We start from the raw sequence: 23,860 nt of genomic DNA, 5'->3' as shown, positions 1-23,860 counted from the left end.
ATCATGGTTACATATGTCTATTGCTAGACATGGGATAGACGACCACTCTTGCTACTAGTGTCACTCAATGTTTTGAGTGGTGTTAAATTTAGTCCTTGCTTCCTTTTGTACTTCGTTCCCCTACAACCTTTTGCATACTATAGCCAGTGGCGTAGCAATAGCCCCTGCAATGGCTTGGTACTGCCGGGTGGCTTGTGGGTGTTTGGGGTCTGTGTGGCATACTACTACCACTGCCTAAACCTTTTGTTCCAGTTCCATCGCACCTGCCCCAGAAAAAGTTTTCGTCTGCCCCATCGTCTTCCCCCGCCCTTCCTTGTGGAAAATCTCCCTTTCCTCCCTTCTGCTGCCAGTCATCAGAGTCTGTCACTTCTGCCCCATTAACAATGTCACTCCCAAAATGGCCACTGCTAATCTAGCATTTATAATAACTGTCTCCATCTTCAAATGACATTGTTAATAGGACAGACGTAACAGAACCCTGTTGCAGGTGGCAGGAGGAAATTCAAGGGGATCCCATACAACGAGTAGGTAGAGAGGCGGGGGGCAGAGGGGGCTGCCTGAAACTTTTCCGGTAGGGGGGGGGGGGCAGTATTTTTAATGGTTAAAGCCCATCCAAACCAAAGTGTGGCCCTAGAATACTAAACATGGCCTAGGCTGAATAACTGTACAAAATTCTTACTATGTCATCATCCCCAGACTATAAATTGTCAACCTATCCTCATAAACTACCTTCAAAAATGAAAGGACATGAAAGCCACTAACATATTTAGTACCTATTTATTCATTGTGTAAATGTTTGCATATGATGAAATTGTGATGGTGCTCTGGGATCTCTCTTTGGCTTGTGATGTCAAACATCTGGCACATAAATAGAAATATGGGGTGCAATGTAATAGGGCGTGAGAATCAGGAAGTGAGAGATTTTGTGAGAGATTTCCCATTTTTTTTAAAGCGGCAATCGTGTACATAGCAAAATCAACTTGGTTTTGCAGTGTTGCCGCTTTAAAAAAAAATGGGAAAACTCTTTCTGATTCTCACAACCTATCACATTTCCCCTCTGTTGTCGACCCCATGCTACACAATAAGAAGGGAAGTATAAATGCCCATCATACTGCCTTGACTATTGCCCAAGGCTCAGTCATCTCAACCATCAATGCTTTTAGCTTCCTTTACTGCACTTTTAGCTCAGAGGATGTGTGAAAACATGCTGAATGGACAGCCGCTGGGTTTTGTATAGAGACGCCCATCAGAGTCTTCACAGCTGCCCACACCGTTGTACATATTCACAGCATCAATGCAGATCTGGAAAGTATTGAAGTGTGGTGTTGGTGTGGTCATAGTATCACATGTTCATTTTATACTGTACTTTGGTATTGCATTGTGATCAATATGTTGTATTGATGTAATAAAGGTTTTGTTTAACTAGGAAACGCAGTTTAAATATGTGAGGTTAATAATGCTTTATTGATGCACATTTACAATTACAGTGTGATTTGTGGTATTGTAGTGTAATGTGAAAAAAGTTGCAAACAAAATGCTTTTTTTTGGTAAGTTGTTAAAAGAGGTTGGAATTGATGTTTTTGAATTTTTCCTATGTTGATCAAAATGTTATAAAATTGACAAAGGGTAAGAGAAAAATGTATGAAAACTTAAAGGGCATGAACACTTAGGAGGATATACTATTCCCAGCAGTACTTAATCTCTGCTATTTAGGTTCACCATGTTAGGATCTGGGGGTATCCCCGCCAACCCTAACTCCGTTGCCTCCGCCTGGAATCGACGGACGAGTGCAGGGCTAGGCTTCACCTGGGCCCGTCTCGGCTGAAGGGCGAATTAGGTCCGCCCCACTCCGCTACAGGCAGGTCTTAAGTATGGACAACTCGTCCGCCGAGGCCAGGAGAGAACAAGGGGATAAACTAGCTAGACCCAATGAAGGCGGGGAACCCCAGAACCACAACTGAGTGGATGACACAGGGAGATGCCTACACAGTGGTGAACCCGCTAATGACCTGACTACGGGAAGCGCAGGTAAACGCAACAATGCGTATTGGTCTTAAAAGATAACAACAAATGACAGTAGGGCCAGGATGGTATAACCCAATGGTGAATAGCAACAATGCTAAAGTTGGCACCAATAACAAAATCTCACTGAACAATCAGGAATGAAAAAGGATATACTGGGGAATCCCCGGAGGGTGTCCCACCCGGACTCACGGTGACAGGGGTGTCTCGGACGGGACTGTCACGGACCAAGGCACCACTGCTTCCCTCACAGGTATGGAACACTCTGGATGGTAACAGGTTCTCAGGACAGAAGCAGCAGGTGACTCTGGGTAGGAGGGTGCAGTAGAGCCGGGACCCACCGGAGACCAGACACACACAGCAAGACAGACTGGAACAACGAGGAAGACTCACTGGACAGGCAAACTGAGCTTGACAGGCAGGACAAGCCTCAGGACACGGGAACCAACAGACTGGACAGGCGGGGTAATGCCAAGGAACCGGGAACACTCTGGACATGCAGGACAGAACTATAACCGGCATGGGACTGAATAACCAGAGGGTTTATATAGAGAGCACAATGTGGTGCTGATTACACATTGCCTACAGGTGAGCACTGCAGACTAGAAGCCTAATTAAGACACACCTGAGTCCTGATAACACACCACTGAAAGTAAGCTGCAATGGCCCAGGCTGACCACTGGAGGCCACCAGCGAGTAAACACACACACAGGCTGGAATAAACCCAGGGAGCAGAATCCAGGGAAAACAGACAAACTACACACAGAATATGTAAAACTGCACATTTACACCGATCCGCTGGAGGTGGATTGTAACACACCAGGGGTTATCCTATTAGCCCCAATGCCAGTATCCTTATAGCCCGGATACTGGCACTTATCGTGTATTATTCTTCATGTGCCTCATGCAGATAAGCAGCCACCAGAGCCACAATAACACAAGGGATCGGGAACTTATCCCAGAACACACGTGTTTTTTGGGCCATTGTCGATCCTTTTTAGGTTGACAAAAACTACTGTACCTCTAATTGAATACTGCAATAATGACCATTGGTCATTAATCACGATATTAGAAAATGCATCAGCGCTAATTGGATCCCCCCACCCCCTTTAAAATATTTAAGAAGCACTGCGCTAGATTAACTCTGAAAACTTTGGGAGGTGAGTTGTGAGTTGACCCTACAGCATTGTAAAAGTCTATGGGGGGTATACAGACCCGGCCGCTATTTCCGCAGGCAGAAATAGCGACCGCCGCCTATTCAATGCTGCAGTTATTGAAAGCATTAGGAAACGACCATGGATTGTTGAATTCACGGTCGTCAATCCGTGGGCATTTTTGCTGATATGCCGACTTTCTGACACTCGACAGTCGGTACATCGAATAAAATACCAAATGTCCAGTTATTGTCGGAAGGAACAAAAAATGGCCCGGATTCTGACTATGGGGACGTTCTAACAGTCGAAATCGAAGTCTGAATACCCCCATCTGTTGTACTGTAATGTTCTGCTGCGTGGCGTGAGGTAGAGTTGGAGAAGTGGAGTTAATATGTGATAATGCAGGGGAATGGCATGTTACCAAATATTCTGCTGTCTAGTACTTGTGTCTATTTTTAGCGGGGAGTCGTTTTCAAGGTTCTCATTGCCTACCATATGGTCTAGAAAGGATCATGTATACATCTACTAATCACTCTCAGGGAGTCTGGCACAGTTTTGATGTGGAAGGGTATTTCCAGAAGGGTGAGATTACTTGAAGACTGCCTTTAAACACCTGCAATTACCAGATAGTAAATTAATATGTTTTTCGTATTTTAATGAAAGTATGTTATTGAAAATGCTGAAAGTGTTGCTAATATTAATACAATTACAATAGATACTTTGCTGAAATTGCAATTGTTTTGTAAAGCAAACATAATATATAACTTTTTTTTGTAAACCAATTTCCACTCAAAATAAATGTTTGAGAAAAAGGTGAAGATCAAGAAAGAAGTTAAAATAATGAGGCATCGGTACTTGGTCAAATTTAATTACTATCTCTGATGTCCTCTGTATTATATGGTGGTCACTCTGATGCCCTCTGTATTACGTGTTGGTTACTGTATTTTATGCTACTCTCTGTATTATATGACAAACACTGAGACGCTCTGTATTGTAAGCAAGCAATCATTATTATCCTTTATGTATTGTATGGTGGACATTCATAATCTCTGGTGTGGGTTAACGTTACGAGCTGCTGAACAGAAAACAGCTCTATAAATTTGGACAAAGGGGGTTATTCCGGGTCACTCGCAAAGGCAAATTCCTTCTGAAATGGACAAAACCATGTGCACTGCAGGTGGGTGCAGAGAGAATTAGATTTGGATGGGGTTTTACTGCAAAGTGAGATCTATATTGCAGTGTAAAAATAAGTCAGTATTTTTTTACCTGCACAAAAACAAAATAAATCACCCAAATTTAACTCTCTCTGCACATGTTACATCTGCCCCACCTGCAGTGCACATGGTTTTGTCCATTTCAGTAGGAATTTGCCTTTGCGAGTGAACCAGAATAACCCACATAATTAAAGTTGTTTTTTTTGGGGTGAGTGGAATTCAGCAATGTTCAAAATCACTTACAAGTACACAATTACAGCACATTTGTAACAAACAATTTCCCAATTATCTGTAACCTTAAAAATGTTTAAAAATAATTTGGTATGCAGATACAGTCGCAACTACATACAGAATATAGGCATGCCACATATCATTGTATGCAACTCTATCTGCATATCAAATTATGGGCCTAGTTCAGCAGGGATCGCTAATTAGAGAAGTCGCAATCCGATCAATTATTGAATGATTGAACATGTGCAGCTTTCACATTACGCATACTTGTACGCATATGGCAAATGAATATCTGTACACATAGCAGTTGCAGTTTCAGTGACAAGAAGCCAGAGTTAAGTATTGGAAACAAAGCGTTTTGTGGGTGTGTCTGTGTTCCAAGGCATCCCATGGCGTTTATGGGGTGGGTCTCTGACATAAGCTATGACCACTTTTAATCTGTTTCTTTAGCAGAATACTAGAAGCATTGAATTTACTCAGATGGAAAAAAATCTTCAATGTTTCATTTTTTGTGAATGGATCAGGAATGTATCACTAAATTTGCAATTCATCTGCAATTTTGTCATGTGTATTTATTCTTTCTGGACTATGGCATGCCACATATCATTTAATCAGCAAAAGCTGCTTGTGGATCTAATCTAGTTGTGAAAAAGATGCATCAAACTTGGAAAAAGTGCAAAAATTACATGTACAGTTCATGAGATATTATTGCAATCAAAGAATATTTTTGATTTTTAAGGTCAGAAGTTATTAGAAAGAAATTTTAAAAATGTTTAATTTTTTTTCCAAATTTGCTGCAATTGTGAACTTGTGATTGATTTACATTGTTCCTGAATATAATTTACCAAAGAGAACAGCTCTATTTATGACTGACTTCATAGACCTGCTTTTTGTCAGACTTTCTAATTCAGCTATCATTACATCCCTGCCTGCAACTGTTATACTATAGGACGCATTCCGGTTGGTCTGAAAAATCAGCAGCTTCCTGCTCTAAAAATACAGTGTGAAGTCCGATCTGATTCGTGTTCACTAAAGATAAATATGCATGCCATTACATTGGCCGAGTTCCGGGAAAAAGTGAGGCATTTTAATGTCCAACTTAGAACAACTTTTTCCTAGCTGCTAAAATCGGTTCTTATTACATCCCAGCCATATAGTCTAAACACCCTTGATATTCATATAGAACCGCCATAAGGTGTGATGGACATTGCAAATCATGGCCCTCTACCTGCCCAGTAGGGGGTGGCTGAACAACAAAACAATAATGTCAGCATCGGCGGCTGTTTGCAACTGAACAGTGCAAAACTTACAATTGGACACAATCTTGGGGTTGCCGGCATACAGAGCACTTTCATTTCCCATACAGAGGAGAGGGGTTTGGGATGACTCCCTGACCATTGGGATCCCAACGGTCAGTATACCGATGCTGAAATCCCAACTGTTTAAATGCCGGTAGTCCGGATCCTGACCAACAGTGGTTGTTTTTTCTCTCAAGGGACCATGACCCCCATAGAGGGAGAATAGAACCTGTGGCAGATAAAGCGAGCCACCAAGCCCACAAGGTGCTTTTTTGCACCCCCGTCAGAGTACTGGTGGTTGGCATTCCGATGACGGTATACTGACCATCGGGACCAATCGGACAGTCATACCACACCTGAGGAGTGTCAGTCTATTATTATATATAGGATAGTTGGCACAGAGTAGTGCCCATCTACACAATTTCTAAATACTTACCTCTTAATGAATTGTCTTTAATAGTTTGTGCACCCAAGAAACCACTGTGTCGATTTCAACCAATATGATTGAGGTAAGTGGAAAATAACTTTTACTTTCTTGAGATCTCTTTGTTGACCCTGTCCTGAGAGATTTGTTTAAAAATGCATTTTTATTTTGCTATATAAATAATTTTCTCTTAAGCATTGTAAAGCTTCTCATACACAAAGGCAATATATGAAGAGAGACTTGGAGAATATCAGAATGTTGTCCAAATAGTATTCTTGTAGGGTATTTCTCTAAAGATCACTTTAATAAAATTCTGTAAAACCGCAAGAGCATTACTAAGGCTGAATGGCATTACTAAATATTTATTATGTCTGTCTTTGGTATTTTCCATTTATTACTAGGTCTGATGCAAATGAGATTAAAAGCAACTCATAGGACTAACTTATTGATTAGTTCCTTCTCAGGCAACCAAAGAGCACAGAGATGAGGGCTAATGGGTATTTATTTTTGATTACTATATCATTTAACCCTCAATTGGCATCCTTTCATTGCCAATAGGGGGTAAAATTATCATCCTATTTTTCCTACAAAATCGATATGGAGCATGGAATCAGAGAATTGTTTAGAACCAAAGGTATTAGTACTGGACTGGAACCTGAGGACACTGGAGACAACTGGAGCAGCAGAAACAACGCTGGAGTATCTGGAGTACAGAAGTTAGCTGGGACTGAGGAGATGAGGTTAGAAGGTCTGGCCGATGCTGCTGATGGTGTGTCGGAGACAACGAGGGAGCACTGCAGGTACAGATGAGGCCATTCTTAGCATTTCCGCTAGCACACTATCCGCTGGTATCTGCTGGCTGGCGTGCCAGCGGACGTGGACTCGTACATTGCCGAGAATGGGGTGCGCAAGCGTTCCCGACGTGTCCGCGCCCCATTCGCCGGCACAGGCTGGCGATCAGCACGATGGGAGCTGGTCAGATGAGAACGGCTCCGTCTGTAAGTATGAATGGGTCAGGCTGATGGCTCTGGCTGATACCACTAACAAAGGCATGGGAGAGGTCCACTGATGTGGCAGTTACCAATGTTGGCACACCAATGGCAGCTGATATTGAGGTAGACTCTCTGAATAGTGACTGGTAGATATGGGTGGTACTGGGTAGATGGGCAGGTAGTAAATGGAAGTAAGCAGTGATCGATGGTGAGCGGTGATAATGCAATGGTGACCAAATGTAACCAATGATAGCAGAACAGGAGTTAGGCTTTGGCTGGAACCAAAGAGGATTCCCAGTACGGGTACTGGAATGAGTCAGGCTGTGCAGCTGGATGGAAATTCTGCACTACAGTATGTCAAATGGCAGGAGTACAGGAGAGCCCAAAGGACACAGCTACTCTGTGGACATTATGGCACTGATGGCAAGACAGTGTTTCTACCAGCATACTTACAGTATCAGGATGGCGGTTTTTGGATACTGCAGGATGGTGGCGGAATTGTACCTGCGGGATTGGCTGAGGTGTAACTAGTGGATGAATCCAAGATGGCTGCACCTATACTGGGAACTGGAGGGAAACTCAGTGTGCCAGAGTACTGGATTGCGGCCTGCATGTACGACAGAGGCAGAGTGCAGAATTGAGCGCTGTCAGGGAGGACCGTCAGCAGTGTCAGTGTAAGCACCAGGATGACAGGGCGAGTACTGCTAGCTACCCGTGGACAGCGCCACATGGACATCAGGACTCCCTGGAGAATGTCTTAAAGTAAACCAAGAGAAACACTTAGATAGTAAGTGTTTCTCAGACACCAGATCGTGACATATATAGTGAAGATAGCAAGCTTGTTTTTATGAGATCCAACCATATCCTTTCTACAAGTTAAGAAGTTATTTCCTTAAAGACCATGCTAAGTTAAACCGTGTGATAACACCTGATCCATCGTTCAAGTGAGACTTGGATATAATAACTGAAGTGAATGTAAACTGAAGTTGATGGGGTTTATAGCTTTAGGAGCAATTAGTAAAATATCTCCTCATGAACCAAATGGCACCCTCAGAGAATTTGTTCCCATCAGTGATTATCAGACATATTAGTTGTGGAAGAAGTAACAGGCAAACATATGATACAATGACTGAACTTGAGCACTAATAAAGTTTCCCACAGCACCAGAATATAGAAACCCAAAGTATTAAGTTATTTTTTTAAGCAGAATGAGAAAAATCTGGTTGCAAATGTGAGAACCCAAGCTTTTGAACAGGATAGTGGTAGACAGAACCTAAAATACCTTCTCCCACACGTTCTAGGATTTAGTTTCTCATGTTGTTAGCATATGAACTAAGGCTCCAAAGAGACACAGATTCATTTTCAGATGGGTTGAGATAACTTCAAGTGAGAAAACTGCATTGGTTCCTCACTACAGACAATAGGAGAAGATGATTGTGGCACCAAAGGAGTCTGCACACTGATTCCAACCGGCTTCCTGGTATCAGATTCTGTCTCTTCATTGTGGCAAAGAAGCATCTGGTTATAATTGTTAAACAGCCAAACTTTTTGGAGTTAATATGCTGAGTGAAATCACTCAGGATAATTTGTCTATTTATTAATATGGGTATAATTGCTAATTAACAGACATTCTTGAGAGTCATGACATGGAGCTATTTTTCTATAATGTTAAGTTATCCTAGACCAGAGCCAGATTAAAGGGGTGATTCAAGTTAGGCCCTATGTACTATGTCTTTAAGAGAGATAAAGTGGATGGAGATAAAGTACCAGCTAATGAGCTCCTAGTCCTAACTGCTATGTAAAAGGCTCTGGTTGAAAAATTACACCATGCAATGTGCTCCCAGGATACCAGTAACTGAAAGCAGCTGCATCATGGGACTCCATCCATTCTATGGGCAGCTGGGAGAGTTTGAGAGGACCAGAATCCAGAAGATGAGTATTATCTCGGTGCCCCCAGTCCAGTAAAGTATGTTTTGATTATGCAACAACCATAGCACTTCTACAGGTTAAGATTGTAATTCTTCAAAGACCATAAAAAGTTGAACCCTGTGATAACACCTAATCCTTCATTCAGTTTATAATCCTGAGTATTTTTGATACTCAAAAATGTCCAGAATCCTGTAATAGGAAATCTCGGCATTGGCGTTCAGTGTCCAAGAAAAAAAAAATCTTAGTTGGGCAAATCTATCAGATTCCCAAGTGATAAATAGTGGACATTTTCAAACTGGTTTAAATGGGAGGAAAATCCCTCTAGATTGGATTTATTGTTAGTTCTGTCACATATGGTGAGACTTAGCTTAACTGGTGCAAATGCATAAACTGAGGCTGGTCTGTGTTTGGAAGCCAAGGAATCATTTCAGACTGTCTTCATCTAAACAAATCCCTCTCAGTATCTTCCAATTTATTAATTCCAGCTGGCATATATTGGAGCAGCTTGATAATATTGAGATGTCCAAAACTACTGACATTAGTATTTTTGATCATGTCTACCTTTTATTTAATTACAAATACATTTATTGCAATAGAATTGAGGGTTTGTGTTACTGATTAAATCTGTATCAAATACAAGGAAAATCATTATCTACTGTGCTAATCCATAAGCAAGATTTTTCAGGTGGTCAAATCCTAAATTATGTAATTAATGGTGCAGAATTGAGCGTAAAAGGCTATGATACTATGGGGCTGATTCAGGCTGTTCTGGTCCGAATTCGGCCCTGTGGCTGATGGTGGGTGAGGGGTTGCGCATGTGTATATGCCGATATGTGCAAGCACAACCCCCTGGAGAGAACAGCTTTGGCGAGTTTCACACTGGAAAAATAGATGGAGGCAGAGCTGTAAGAGGGAATAGGGCAGGCATGTCCAAACTATGGCCCTCCAGCTGTGGTGAAACTACAAGCCCCATCATGCCTTGCCATAGTTTTGCTATTAGGGAATGCTAAACTTTGGCAAGGCATGCTGGGATGTGTAGTTTCACAACAGCTGGAGGGCCATAGTTTGGACATGCCTGGAATAGGGGTACTAATTACCAAGGCCCAGACTTATTGGTAGGTTTTGCAGCAACCTGGGTCTCATGCCACCCCCTCTTACCTGTCAGCAGGTGCTGCTTTTTTTGCTGTTCTTTTTTCATAGGTTTGTGCCCACCTCCCACAATTAGGCCACACCCCAATAAAGGACCCTGACTGGTCCAAGCTCTCTACAACCCTGGATTGAGGACATCATGGAGGGGACAGCACAAATATAACAATGCAAGCTCCTGCACACATTTTCTATATAATCTTTGGAGGTCTGCAAGCAGAATTACTAGTGTTGGACACAACATATATTTTATTTTGGCCAAAATATTCATCTCTGTTCTTAGCAATCACAGAAATAACCCCAATGGGTACTCTTACATCCTCATGCAGATTTGGAGGCTTCCACTTGTGACTTCTTATGCTTAGGCAGAAATCTAGAGGGAAGCAGTGTACAAGCAAAGGCCAAGTTAAACTAAATTTGGCTCCTGGTGAAAGGTGGGGGGGGGGGGGGGGGGAGCGAGCAAAGATACATCTTTTGTGGGTGTTCAAGCCCTCATGTAGGATACTATGGGGGAAATTTACTAAGATATTTATTCTACTTCACATGTGATGTTGCTTTGGGCAACCAATCAGATCCTGATTACTATCTTCTAGAGGATGCTAAATAAAGATGTAGATTCTGATTGGTTGCCCATAGCAACATCACATGTGAAGTAGAATAAACATGTTAGTAAATTTCCCCCTATATATGCTAATTCTAATTAGAAATAAAAAGTATGACATGAGCACCAGGGCTCACATCCTGGTTAGTTAGAAGTGGTACACTAATTGGGGGTCTACGTGCTCAGGTGTCGACATTGACACCATGAAAATATTAAGAAACCACCTTTTAATGTGTCACCCTTTTGTAAATGTCAACCTTGTGCATGTCAACCTTTTGCTGTCTCCCTATTGACTTGTTTCCTAGACATTTTCTGTGAGCTAATCCACAATCCAATTACTTGACCAGTGGTGTTGGTTTATTGATAGAATGCCGGTATAGCCGTACTCACTGTTACATGTATACTAGTGATGGAACAGAGCTTGGGAATAGTGGGGTGTGATACAGCTCATCGACAGGTGAGTGCATGCTGCAAACAAGTAGGGATGGCCAAACCTGTCCTCAAGATCTACCAACAAAGTTTTTCAGGCAACCTGTGGATCTATAGTAGGAATGAATGTAGCATGTTTGAAAATGTGCCAGTTAGTAATGACTACAGCTGTGCACCAGCTAGGCGATATGGAAAACGTGGACCGTTGGTAGATCTCGAGGACCGTATTGGCTACCCCTGGAGCTGCGGATACTGGAATAGGATTAGAGCAGATGACAACCAGATCTGTCATAGGAGCTAAGTAAGAGGCAGTCTCACATAGGGGCAGATATATTAAGCTCGGTAAAGTGATAAAGTGGCTGGCTTTTATCACCGGCCAATCAGCTCCTAACTGTGAAGTTACAGGCATGGTTTGAAAAATGACAGGTATGAGCTGATTGTCCGGTGATAAAAACCAGACACTTTATCACTTCACCGAGCTTAAAAATTCTACTCCATAGTCCTATGATGGCTCCACACATGTCCAGTAGAGATCTATGGGCCTATATTTTGATTGGGCATCAAGTCTTCCTGGAGAATAGGCAGAGCCGGCCCTAGCCCAAATGACGCCCTAGGCAAGATTTTGGCTGGTGCCCCCTTGCACCGCCACTAGTTCCGTCTCTGATCCTTTTTTTTCTATCTTGGAATTCAGCTCACAACAGTTATATTTGACTTTGGTTTCTGGATGTCTTGAGGCTCACTAAATGTAATATTAGCAAATTCCTCATCATTCTTCTTAGGTGGATGATGATATTTGGGGTGAAATGAAATAGAATGCGAGTCTAAAAATTTGCACATTACAAATTTCATCCAGATGATTTCTCATAGAAAACATCAAAATCACAAATGAAATAGGGTTCGATTACCAAAAATCACACAAAACATAATAAAAAAATAGACCAGGTCCAGGCTGGCATGTTTGACAGAATCAGTGAGATTGATGCATGGTTCTGTCCAAAAAGTGTCTTAAAGTAAAAAATAATTCACAAATGCAAATAAACTAGTCTATAGACCACCATGCAAGCAATAATTAGCGGTATCCACTAAATGGTGACAATTATTTCTCACAGACAGAGGCACGCATATCTTCCTATGGGCCAGATGCATCAAGATTCAATAAGTGATAAACCAAAGATTGATAGAAAAAACTAGCTAGTCGGCTCCTACCTGCCATTTTTAAAATCCAGCCTGTAACATGGCAGTAAGGAGCTGATTGGTTGGTTGTTTATCACTCACCCCACCCAAATCTAACTCTCTCTGCACATGTTACATCTCCCCTTCCCCCGCAGAGCACATGGTTTTGCCCATTAGCGAGACAATTTGCTTTTATTGGTGAACCAGATTCTGGCTCTAAATCTAGGAAAATCAATTGATAGAATTTCCAGATACATAGGGTTAGTAATCTGAAAAGTATGATCCTTAGGCATCGATACATTGTTGTCAGTGTGTTTGTTAAGCTTGGTATGCTTCCTGGAAGGCATTAACTGGAACATTCTTGAGTGCCATTTTCTCGGCCACTTCCACTTTGTCTATGGTCTGAAAATGGTGTCCCTTCAGGCTGCATGTGATCTGGGGAAACCCCCAAATAAGTGAGAGTGGGCCAGATCTGAACTGTAAGGTGGTTGAGGCAGCATTGACACGTTGTGTGACTTGGCCCATTGTCGTGATGGAGTACCCAGGTAGTTGCAATCTCCTTGCGGACACTGAGGACCCTTTTTCTCAAGCAATAGAGCACTCCCATGTAAAATACACTGTTGACAGTTTTGATGGTAGGTAGAAATTCCTTGTGAAGCGTTGAAAAAGACAATGAGCATGGATTTGGTCTTTGATTTGCTCATTTGACCCTTTCTGTGGCGAGGCAACAAGGGTGTGTGCCAATGCGCTTTTCCTTTTGGTCTCTGGATCGTACTGTAAAGGCTCACAAGCAACTGCTGCAGATGGGAATGTGTAGCTGAGACACCCCTCCACCAATCCCGCCCTTCAATGCCACCATGCGTCTTTTCTACTTGGCGTGAAAAAACGTCTCATGTCATTACTTTCCAGACAGACCCTGTATTTTGCAGATAAATTGGTACATGTGCCTATATGTACTTACGGCTCACCAACTGACCCATATGCCAGCTGTTGATTGGTTGGCCGATTCATCGGCCAAGTGTGTACCTAGCTTAATAAAGTACAGTAATTCAAGTGGTACACAATAATAAAATAAAATCTATGCATAGATACATATATATGTACAAGAAATTCATTGAGTCATTAACCTGTTCAACCAAATGCAACATATACGGTTTGGTATTCTTGGAAAGGTTTTATCCATTCCAAAGAGTAAATAATCATCAATAACATATATGTACAAAGCAGAAAACTGTACAATATGTATGTTAGATGGTAAAATGTTTTACTACAGAGTAAACATGGCCATCTTTTTTATTTTTTAAAGCTCTGGGCACACTTTTATGCAGAAATATGCATGTTTTAAAATTTCCCTCCCTAAGCAGCGTACATATGCTGCTTTGTGATGCTATAAACTACACCCACCCCCTGCCTTCAAATCCCCTTGGTACCATATGAGGGGAAGTACGCGTACGCATCACCTCGCATGTGGCTGAAGGGCAGAGGAATCATTTGATGGTTGCCGACCATCAAATGATTTCTCTCCGATTTGGAAATAAAAGTCAGTCTAAACTGACTTTTATTTCCGTCTGAATCTGCCAAAGAGGGGGCGGGTGCTGACATCATGTGATTTCAGCTGCCCAGCCCAAGCAGGGAATGCCACACCTGTGTTCCCAGGGTAACGCCCACTGTTTTCCTGGGGACGCCCCCTTGCCCTACCTGTGCGAACGCCTCGACGAGTGGGATTCTCGCTAAGGGATTCGATTAGGGCCTCTGCACATGCGCAAATATGTGCACGTGTTTTCGCCCCAAATCGGTCCCATCCCATCACTATTATATCACCCCCTAAATGAAAGTGTGCGCATGTATGGATGTGTGTATATGTATTTATGTATCTATGTCAGTGGTTCCCAAACTGTGCGCCTAGGCTCCCTGGGGTGCCTCGGGACACTTGCAGGGGTGCCTCGGGTTGGTCGTCCAGGACCAATTCAAATTATTTCTGATCAATTATTTCTGGACAAAACCAGTGCTGGTGGCTGCCAATCATAAAATGTGTACAATCAGAACCAAATCCTGCCCTTTACCACATAACTGAACCTAAGAAGCACATATAGGGCCAGATGTACTAAGCTTCAAAAGTGATAAAATAGAGAGTGATAAACAACCAGCCAATCAGCTCCTGCCTGACATTTTTCAAACACAGTCTGTGGCATGGCAGGTAGGATCTGATTGGCTGGCTGTTTATCACTCTCCATTTTATTACTTTTGAAGCTTAGAACATCTGGCCCATAAACACATCTACTTAATTTTTTGGGGCCTAGAGGTGCCTTAGAAAAATTCTGATACTCTAGGGTGCCGTGATTAGAAAAAGATTGGGAACCCCTGATCTATGTGCATACATGTATACATGTGTATGTATGTGTGTATGTAAGTATCTATCTATCTGTGTGTGTGTGTGTGTGTGTGTATATATATATATATATATATATATATATATATATATATATATATATATATATATATATATATATATATATATATAGTTCTGTGTAGAACCGGCACTCCCAACGATGAAATGCAGCTGCCCCAGGTGGGATATGGATAAATGTAGGCAATAATCCGTGTCACTCAAGGGGTCTTGGATAAAGAAATATTTATAGAACAACGTAAATCAATCCATGTGCAACAAAGCCGACGTTTCAGTGCCCGCAAGCACTTTTGTCAAGACTGCACATAGTATAATAACAATAACTCGCACGGCGGCGAGAACACATACTCGCTCGGCGGCGAGACAATGCTGGAATTTATACATACCCGTCCTTGATCCTTCCAGCGGCCGGGTGTGAGTCGCGTCCACTCCCGGGGGAGAGGCGCTTTTCACTGACGTCAGTCCCGACTTAGTTGCCAAGCAACAGTGCAGGACGCCGTCCCTGGCCGCCGGTCAGATCCGTGCGGACCGGGCTACAACATCATGAACCACATGCAGCTGGGCATGACCATACATGTCAACAATGTATATGAGCATGGTGATACATAAAAACGTAAAGACAATGTTATTAGAGAAAATATTAAAGAAAAGTATGCCAGCTGAATCGTTCATTCAGACCTCCCGGTCTGATGGTTTGCAGGCGAAAGATCCATTTTGATTCGAGCTTGAGAAGATTACCATCTCTGTCCCCTCCCCGAATCGGGGCTGGTATATGATTGATTAAGATGAATTTCATGTCTTGGATAGAATGTCCAGCTTCTAGCCAATGTCTGGCTACCGGTTGGTCAGATCTGTTGGTCTGTATAGCCTGATTGATGGCAGATCTGTGTAGGGCCATACCTATCCTGGCTGTGCGAATAGTCTTTCCTACATAATATAGCTTGCATGGACAGTATAGTAGATATATGACATGTGTAGTTTGACATGTCAACACATGTTGTATATGGAATACCTGTTCACCATGGGGATGTTTAAAAGTCTGACTGGTAACCATATTTTTACAGGTAGTGCATTTTATGCATTTATAACATCCAGGTTGCCGTTTCATAAAGCTGGACGTGGGTGCATAGTTCTTAAATCCTGTGACATCTGTATGCATAACCATATCTTTGATATTTCGTCCCCTGGTGTAGCAGGAAAGGGGTTGTAATGACTGGAGACCAGGTAGATTGGGATCCGTTTTTACAATTGGCCACAGAGCTCGTGTCGCTCTTTGGACCACTGGACTGGAAGTGGTAAACTGTTGTTTCCAGGGGAGAACCTTGGATGTGGATTTAGTGGTATTGGACAATAATTGAGATCGAGGTATGGATAATACCTCCTGCTGAATCTTCTTCAAGGTCTTTAACTCATATCCTCTATGATGAAACCTTTCCACCACAGCGCTCGTGGCTGATATGGCTGTTTCAGTGGTGCTAGATATCCGGGCCACCCTCATTAACTGGGACTTAGGAAGACCCCTCTTGAGGGGTTTGGGATGATGACTTGAAGATAACAGTAAGGTGTTGCGACCTGTTGGTTTTGCATACACCTCAGTTTAAATTCTACCGTCCACAATGCTAACCAAAACGTCCAAGAAATTAATACTTTGATGTTGTATGTTATACGTATATTTGATGGGAGATTCGCTGTTATTTATGGATGTTAAGTATTCCTCCAAATAGGCGACTGGTCCATTCCATAAGAGGAACAGGTCATCGATAAATTGTACAAACATATGTACGTATTGGTTGAAAAGATGGTTATTAAGGAATTTTTCCCGTTCTTCTTTAAACATGAAAATATTAGCGAAGCTAGGGGCTACTGGGCTCCCCATTGCACACCCACTCTGTTGTTGGTAAAAGTTGCCGTCGTATAGAAAGTAGTTGCGTTCAAGTGTCAGTGTCAGTGCCAGCTGCATGTGGTTCATGATGTTGTAGCCCGGTCCGCACTGTAGGAAGGGTTTCAAAATCCCAGACCACCACCAATATATTATACTTTGCACAATGTATAAGAACTCGTATAATCTGTCCCGCATATCACCTTTGAGTAAAGTCATCCTGTACGCATGCGCTGTTGCGCATTTTTCATACTTCATGGTCCACGGGCTCTCTCTAATCTCCATATGCCGACATACATGTCACTTAGGTGACTTGGGCAATTTAGTGAGATCTAACATCTTAACGAACTATTGATGAGGCCTCGTGTCGACTATGGGGACCATTAAGCATGCATTGAATATGGACAGGGGAATTCTCCTCCCGACGGATTTTTCCCTTCGAACTTACTATAATCATTCACACGCTTTTGATAATGAATAAACACTAGCATTAGGCTAGAAATTGTTCCACAAAACAACAGTATCAACATCTCTTTATATGTATTATAGGGAAAATAACCCATTGACTTATATTCCATACACACGATACGATATTGCATGAAGGGAACAATTCAAAACCGCAAAGTGTATGTCCCATCCACTTCTTCACCACGAACAGCGTATTTATACACTGCTTGCACAATACTATTCCCCCCGAGACCAGGCAGTAATAGTGCTTTATCTATACTAGCTATAAAGCGTTAGGGAGTAGCACTTAGCCGTATAAAGGGATCCATTTGTCCCCATACCCCACGATCTCACAGAAGACCTACTCCGTGTGCATTAGAACCATAGCTCCTTACATATGATAAAATCACACGTCTGTTGTCACCATATACCATCCGAGAGTGAACCCAATATACATATATGTGATATAGCGCTTATCTCCATACCATTAACTTATGGGCGTATCCAATTACCACACGCCCACAGACATGCCCCAATGAATATGCATGAATGAATTGGTATAAATAGGCTTCCGTACCTATGTCAGGTTGGTCCTACGAAGCTTAACTGCGAAGCGTACGCAGACCGACTGCATCCGCAGTGTAAACCCCCTGCCTCCCTTCCCCTCTTGAAATGTATTTCGTATATGTCTAGCTTAATTGGTGCGAACCCTTGAACGGACGTCACTCTCCAGTGAGTCTGTGGAGCTCTAGAAGCGGTGTGGTGGCGCCACTCATCGCAGCTCCTGACAGGGCAGTGTCTGACCGGCAGCGTCAGCATTTGACAGTCCGGTACGCTCCAGACACCCCCTCGACAAGCAGTAGCGGCGGGTCTCAGCAGATAGCCGGGAACCCCAGCGCTGACATAATAGCCAGCGTTTGGATTGGACTGCCTAAATCTGAACCCTGCCAGCGTCAGAGAAATACGTTCACGTTGCCTTGTACCTCTGGCTCCGAGCTGTATTCCCTGCTCTGCATATGTGAAACACCTACCACACACATTTGTAACTGCATTGTCGCAATTATATACAGAAATCTATGACTGAGATTCCCGTGTACACATTGCACTTGTGAGACTTGTGATAAAATTAAATCTGTGTATATATATATAAACAAACGCGCACCAATTTAAACTAGGAGAATTAATAAACATAAGAGGACGGCTGATCAGTGGGGAACACTGTGCGAGGATTTGGTATCCTTTTAACCACACTGTCTGTGTCTTACATGTTTTATTTTAGTCTATATTTCGCAACATTTTATCAGCTATTCTCATTAAAAGTTACTTTTTAAGTGTTTAGTTTTTCTTTCTACTTAGTGCACCACTCCAGTGACATCCTTTCCTTTCTTAACAATAATTGTCTCTATCAGTGTCCTGTGGTAGCACCCCCTACATATACTTGTTACTATTCAGGAACGAGTTCCAGTAATAAATCTGTTATGTAATAGGGGTTCCCGTACATTTATAAAAATTCACTTGTCTTGTGCGACTGGCGCATAAAAACCCTTTTTCTTGCTCCAATTGTATGGTGAAGTAAAAATCACCTTCCTGCACCGGTCAGCACGGCACTAAGAGTGTTTATATCTTACTTGGTTTTGAAATAATTTTAAAAATAACCTGACATTAAATACGGATAGTCACCTAACGACTCGTCAGCAAGCATGTCGTTACTCCCCGATCCCACGCCCATGGTGCCAACCTTCAGCCTGAGCCAGGAGCTCAATAACAGGCAAATGAATTTCAGAAAAAGCCTAGAGACTATGCTTGAAAGGGATATATCACAAATTAACACCACCCAGGAAGACTGGATAAATGATATATATGCCCTGAAAACAGCTCTGGCAAAGCAAACACGCACTTTCTGGAACAAAGCCACTTTTGAGACATATATCAAACAACAAATAACCCCAAGAGGTTTGAGACCCAAAGTATTTCCATCCTTTGAATTGGCCCATGAGACACTTAAAATTGAATGGGAGAGAACACTGACTACCTGCTCTCTGAGTCTTATTAACATATTGGTGAAACATGCCGAAATCATGCTTAATAAACATGCACAAGAGATCACTGTACTTAGTGAAAAATTGAAGAATTTTGAATCCCTGGATAAATTCCAAAAAACATATCAGAAAATCAAATTAGATCTTGACAATATAGAGAAAGAAACTGTCAGTAGGAAAAAGAACAAACTATTGAGGGACCAAAATGATTTCCAGACCAACAAGGTATACAGGTGGAACCCTAACAACAGGAAAGCACCCACATACAGTGGTAATGGGGGATACACCACCTCAGATGTGGAGTCATCCGACTACGAATCAGATCAAACCCCCAGCAGTAGAACTAGACGTGATTTTTTAGGGGTCAGCCCCAGAGACCTGAGGGAAAATCTGGGGCGGGATTTAGGAGGACGAGGAGGGGAAAAAAGAAAATCAAAAAGAGGACCCAGGGAATGGCGGGAGGACCGCCAGGATGTCAGGAGACACAGGAGATAGTCCCCGATGACACCCTCAAAATCATTAATCTCACTGACCACATCCTCAATGATGATCAAATTTCCCTATTACACAAGGGCCTCAGCTTCTCCCCATCCAAATCCCTAGATCGATTCGAATTTGAAAAAGATCTTAACTTGTATGGGAGGAAACTCCTACTGAAAAAATTCTTCAAAAAAAGGCAGGATAACATCACCAGAGACATAACGGTTAATGACATGTCAGACAGAGAATTCTCCCAACCAGGCATTGATCAATTCTTTAATACTCAGGATTTGAGTGCCTTGGAAATCTTGGGTGAACTCTATGAAGACAATGAACCAGCAACCACCACGGACCCACCGATAGTGAATCCAGACAACCCTGCTACCAAATTGAAAAAGAAATCTACATTTTCACCTGACTTTTCTTTATGTCCACAAGTAAAAGTGTATGTAGAATTGGTTAGTAGGGAACTGGACAGGATTGAAATCCGCAAAAAATTACATAACCCTCAAGACAACCTCAATACACAAGAGAGACAAGCCCTCAGGGAAATTCAGGGGTGGAAAGACACCATCATCAAACCCTCGGATAAGGGGGGCAATGTGGTACTCTGGGCAACAGACAAATATCGTAAAGAATTGGCACGCCAACTGGGGGACACCTCATGTTATAAGCGACTCCACTTCAATCCCACCAATGACTATCTGGAGGGATATCAGAAGATGTTAGAGTCAGCATTTAAGGAGGGTGTCATTACCAAAACCCAGCGTGATTTCCTTACTGTAAAAGAGGTTAAGATCCCCACATTATACCTTCTACCGAAGGTCCACAAATGTGAGGATAACCCCCCGGGCAGACCAATTGTGTCCGGGATGGGAGGACTTACAGAGAAGGCCTCACAATTTGTGGACCAATACCTCAGAAAATTTGTCCCCACGCTACCATCCTACGTACGCGATACCATGGATGTATTAAATAAAATACAAGATATTACTTTAAATTCTGAATCCTGGTTGATCACCTGCGACGTAGAGAGCCTGTATACCAGTATTATACACTCTTACGGTATACAGGCTTCCAAATACTTTATGAGTATGGACCTGATCACACCCCTAAATGAATTTATTATCCAACTATTGAGGTTTGTCCTGACTAAAAATTACTTCGTGTGCGAAGACAAGTTCTACCTCCAGGTGCAGGGGACTGCGATGGGGAGTACCTGTGCCCCCACGTATGCCAACCTGTACCTGGGGTGGTGGGAACGCGAGCACGTGTTTACCGACCATAATGAGAGATATACAGAGCACATTTTATTGTGGCTCCGATATATCGATGACCTGCTGATTGTATGGGAAGGGGATATTAGTCTGTTCACTGAATTCATCACAGAGTTAAATAACAACGACCTGAACCTCAGACTTACCTTCCATACAAGTCAGAAAGAAGTCGAATACTTAGATCTCCGCATCACTATCGAAACGGATGGGTCCATATCCACCGATGTCTTTCGCAAAAAAACTGCCACTAATTCACTTTTACATAACAACAGTGCTCACTTCCCACCGGTTATTAAAGGTCTCCCCAAAGGAGAATTTTTACGGACTAAACGTAATTGCTCCAAACCCAGTGTCTATGACAAAAGGGCCGACCAACTTGATACGAGGCTCAGGCACCGTGGGTACAGTAAAAGGTCAATACGGAGGGCCAGAAGAGATGTATGCAAATATGACAGAGAATCTCTTCTTGCTCCCAAAGTCAAGAACACAGACCAGCCCGAAAAAGTGAGATTCATTGGCACCTTCTGCCAGGAGTGGCGGGGAGTGCAAGAAGCACTCAATAAACACATACATGTTTTAAAAACAGACCCGGATTTGGAGGAAATCCTGGGGGATAGAACTGAAATCAGTTGGAGGAGGAGCAGCAACCTTAGGGATATCTTAGTCCACAGCCATCTGGACAAAGATACCAGAACCAAAATAACAAAAAAAGGTTCATACAAATGCGGGACATGTAAAATGTGCTCGCACATGATCCCCATGCAAAGCTACACAGACAAATACAAAAAAGTGTGGAAAATCAACCAGTATATCAATTGTGAAACTGCAGGGGTTATATATAATCTGGAATGCCCCTGCGGCAAGCATTATATTGGTAAGACTCGAAGACCACTCAAAAAAAGGTTTGCCGAACACCATCTCAGCATTAGGAATGCTGCTAGGGATCGGGAAAAATTTAAGACCCTAACACCTATAGCCAGGCATTTCCTTAAGCATCACTCAGGCAACCCATCAGGGCTAAAAGTGTTTGGCATGAAGAAAGTTGAGATGGGAATACGAAGAGGAGACTGGGACCAGGAACTCCTCAAACAGGAAACTCGACTAATTTTTTTGATGGGCACTGTGTCACCAGGTGGCCTTAATGAAGAAAATAATTACACTGTCTTCTTATGAACATTAGCACAGCCATCAAGTATTCATATTAAACTTTCAACTCTGTCCCTCCTGGGCACTTTGACTCTGGAGCACTCATGTCAAAGTGGTACCCTCCATCACTTACATTCTCATCCTTGACAAAATCACTCCCCTCCCTATCACAAGTTTGTGGTTTGTTTTAGGCACTTGACAGCGCTGTTTTACCATTTTGTTTTCACCTATCCACATTGTCATGGACTCTTCTTCTACATCACACCGGGGAGACACTTGTGTCTACCCCCCATCTCACCTAATTGCAACATAAGACACATGCTTTGTCTTGTTGTTGACTTATTCAACACAGTCATGTCGACTTTATTCTTCACCCAATACACTAGTACTCACAACTTTATCCCACCTGTGTCTACAACGCAGGTTACCCTATCACAACTCCCCTTTTTTTAATATACCTACCCTTGAATGTAGAAGGACTACATTCCTCACGACCTGCAAAAGGTACACCACTGTATAACCCTATTTTTATTTTTACTTACCTTCCGGGTGGCCCTTCTGTGATCGGCACCAGGGAACACACGTCCCTTCCCTCACGACAAACCAGCAGCTCAATCATAGATCTATCCAGAAATGGAGACAAATAACCAGATCTTATAACCTAAGTCATATCAGGATCATGGCCTCATCGGAATAACAGCATTAAACTTCCCTGATAGGATACCTGTTTCACATGAAACTTACTGCACTCTTCAGCACCTCTTTACCGCTCAACTAATATCAATGTAATTAATATACATTCTTTTTTGATTAAAAGACTGTCAATACCAGCGAGCTTCTGTTCCATACACACTGTAGGAAGGGTTTCAAAATCCCAGACCACCACCAATATATTATACTTTGCACAATGTATAAGAACTCGTATAATCTGTCCCGCATATCACCTTTGAGTAAAGTCATCCTGTACGCATGCGCTGTTGCGCATTTTTCATACTTCATGGTCCACGGGCTCTCTCTAATCTCCATATGCCGACATACATGTCACTTAGGTGACTTGGGCAATTTAGTGAGATCTAACATCTTAACGAACTATTGATGAGGCCTCGTGTCGACTATGGGGACCATTAAGCATGCATTGAATATGGACAGGGGAATTCTCCTCCCGACGGATTTTTCCCTTCGAACTTACTATAATCATTCACACGCTTTTGATAATGAATAAACACTAGCATTAGGCTAGAAATTGTTCCACAAAACAACAGTATCAACATCTCTTTATATGTATTATAGGGAAAATAACCCATTGACTTATATTCCATACACACGATACGATATTGCATGAAGGGAACAATTCAAAACCGCAAAGTGTATGTCCCATCCACTTCTTCACCACGAACAGCGTATTTATACACTGCTTGCACAATACTATTCCCCCCGAGACCAGGCAGTAATAGTGCTTTATCTATACTAGCTATAAAGCGTTAGGGAGTAGCACTTAGCCGTATAAAGGGATCCATTTGTCCCCATACCCCACGATCTCACAGAAGACCTACTCCGTGTGCATTAGAACCA

The 23,860-nt window shown here is 42.4% G+C and overlaps 1 protein-coding gene across 4 annotated transcripts in view; it reads right to left on the bottom strand.

The window, feature by feature from the left end:
* Positions 1 to 23,860, bottom strand: part of LOC146009057 (uncharacterized) — a 77,322-nt gene that overhangs the window by 50,681 nt on the left and 2,781 nt on the right. For all 4 annotated transcript variants that reach the window (XR_014444605.1, XR_014444604.1, XR_014444606.1 and 1 more), the window contains exon 2: positions 22,831 to 22,911. Coding sequence is in view for 1 of the 4 variants with exons in the window: in XM_083149064.1 (XP_083005190.1) it covers positions 22,831 to 22,911 (81 nt within the window). In the remaining 3 variants the exon portion in view is untranslated. The remainder of the gene's footprint in view (positions 1 to 22,830; positions 22,912 to 23,860) is intronic.

The sequence above is a fragment of the Crinia signifera genome, chromosome 6, assembly GCF_055691185.1.
Source record: "Crinia signifera chromosome 6, ASM5569118v1, whole genome shotgun sequence".
NCBI classification, from domain to species: domain Eukaryota; kingdom Metazoa; phylum Chordata; class Amphibia; order Anura; family Myobatrachidae; genus Crinia; species Crinia signifera.
Note: the sequence above shows the minus strand (reverse complement) of the source record. Positions and strands in the feature narration are given on the sequence as shown.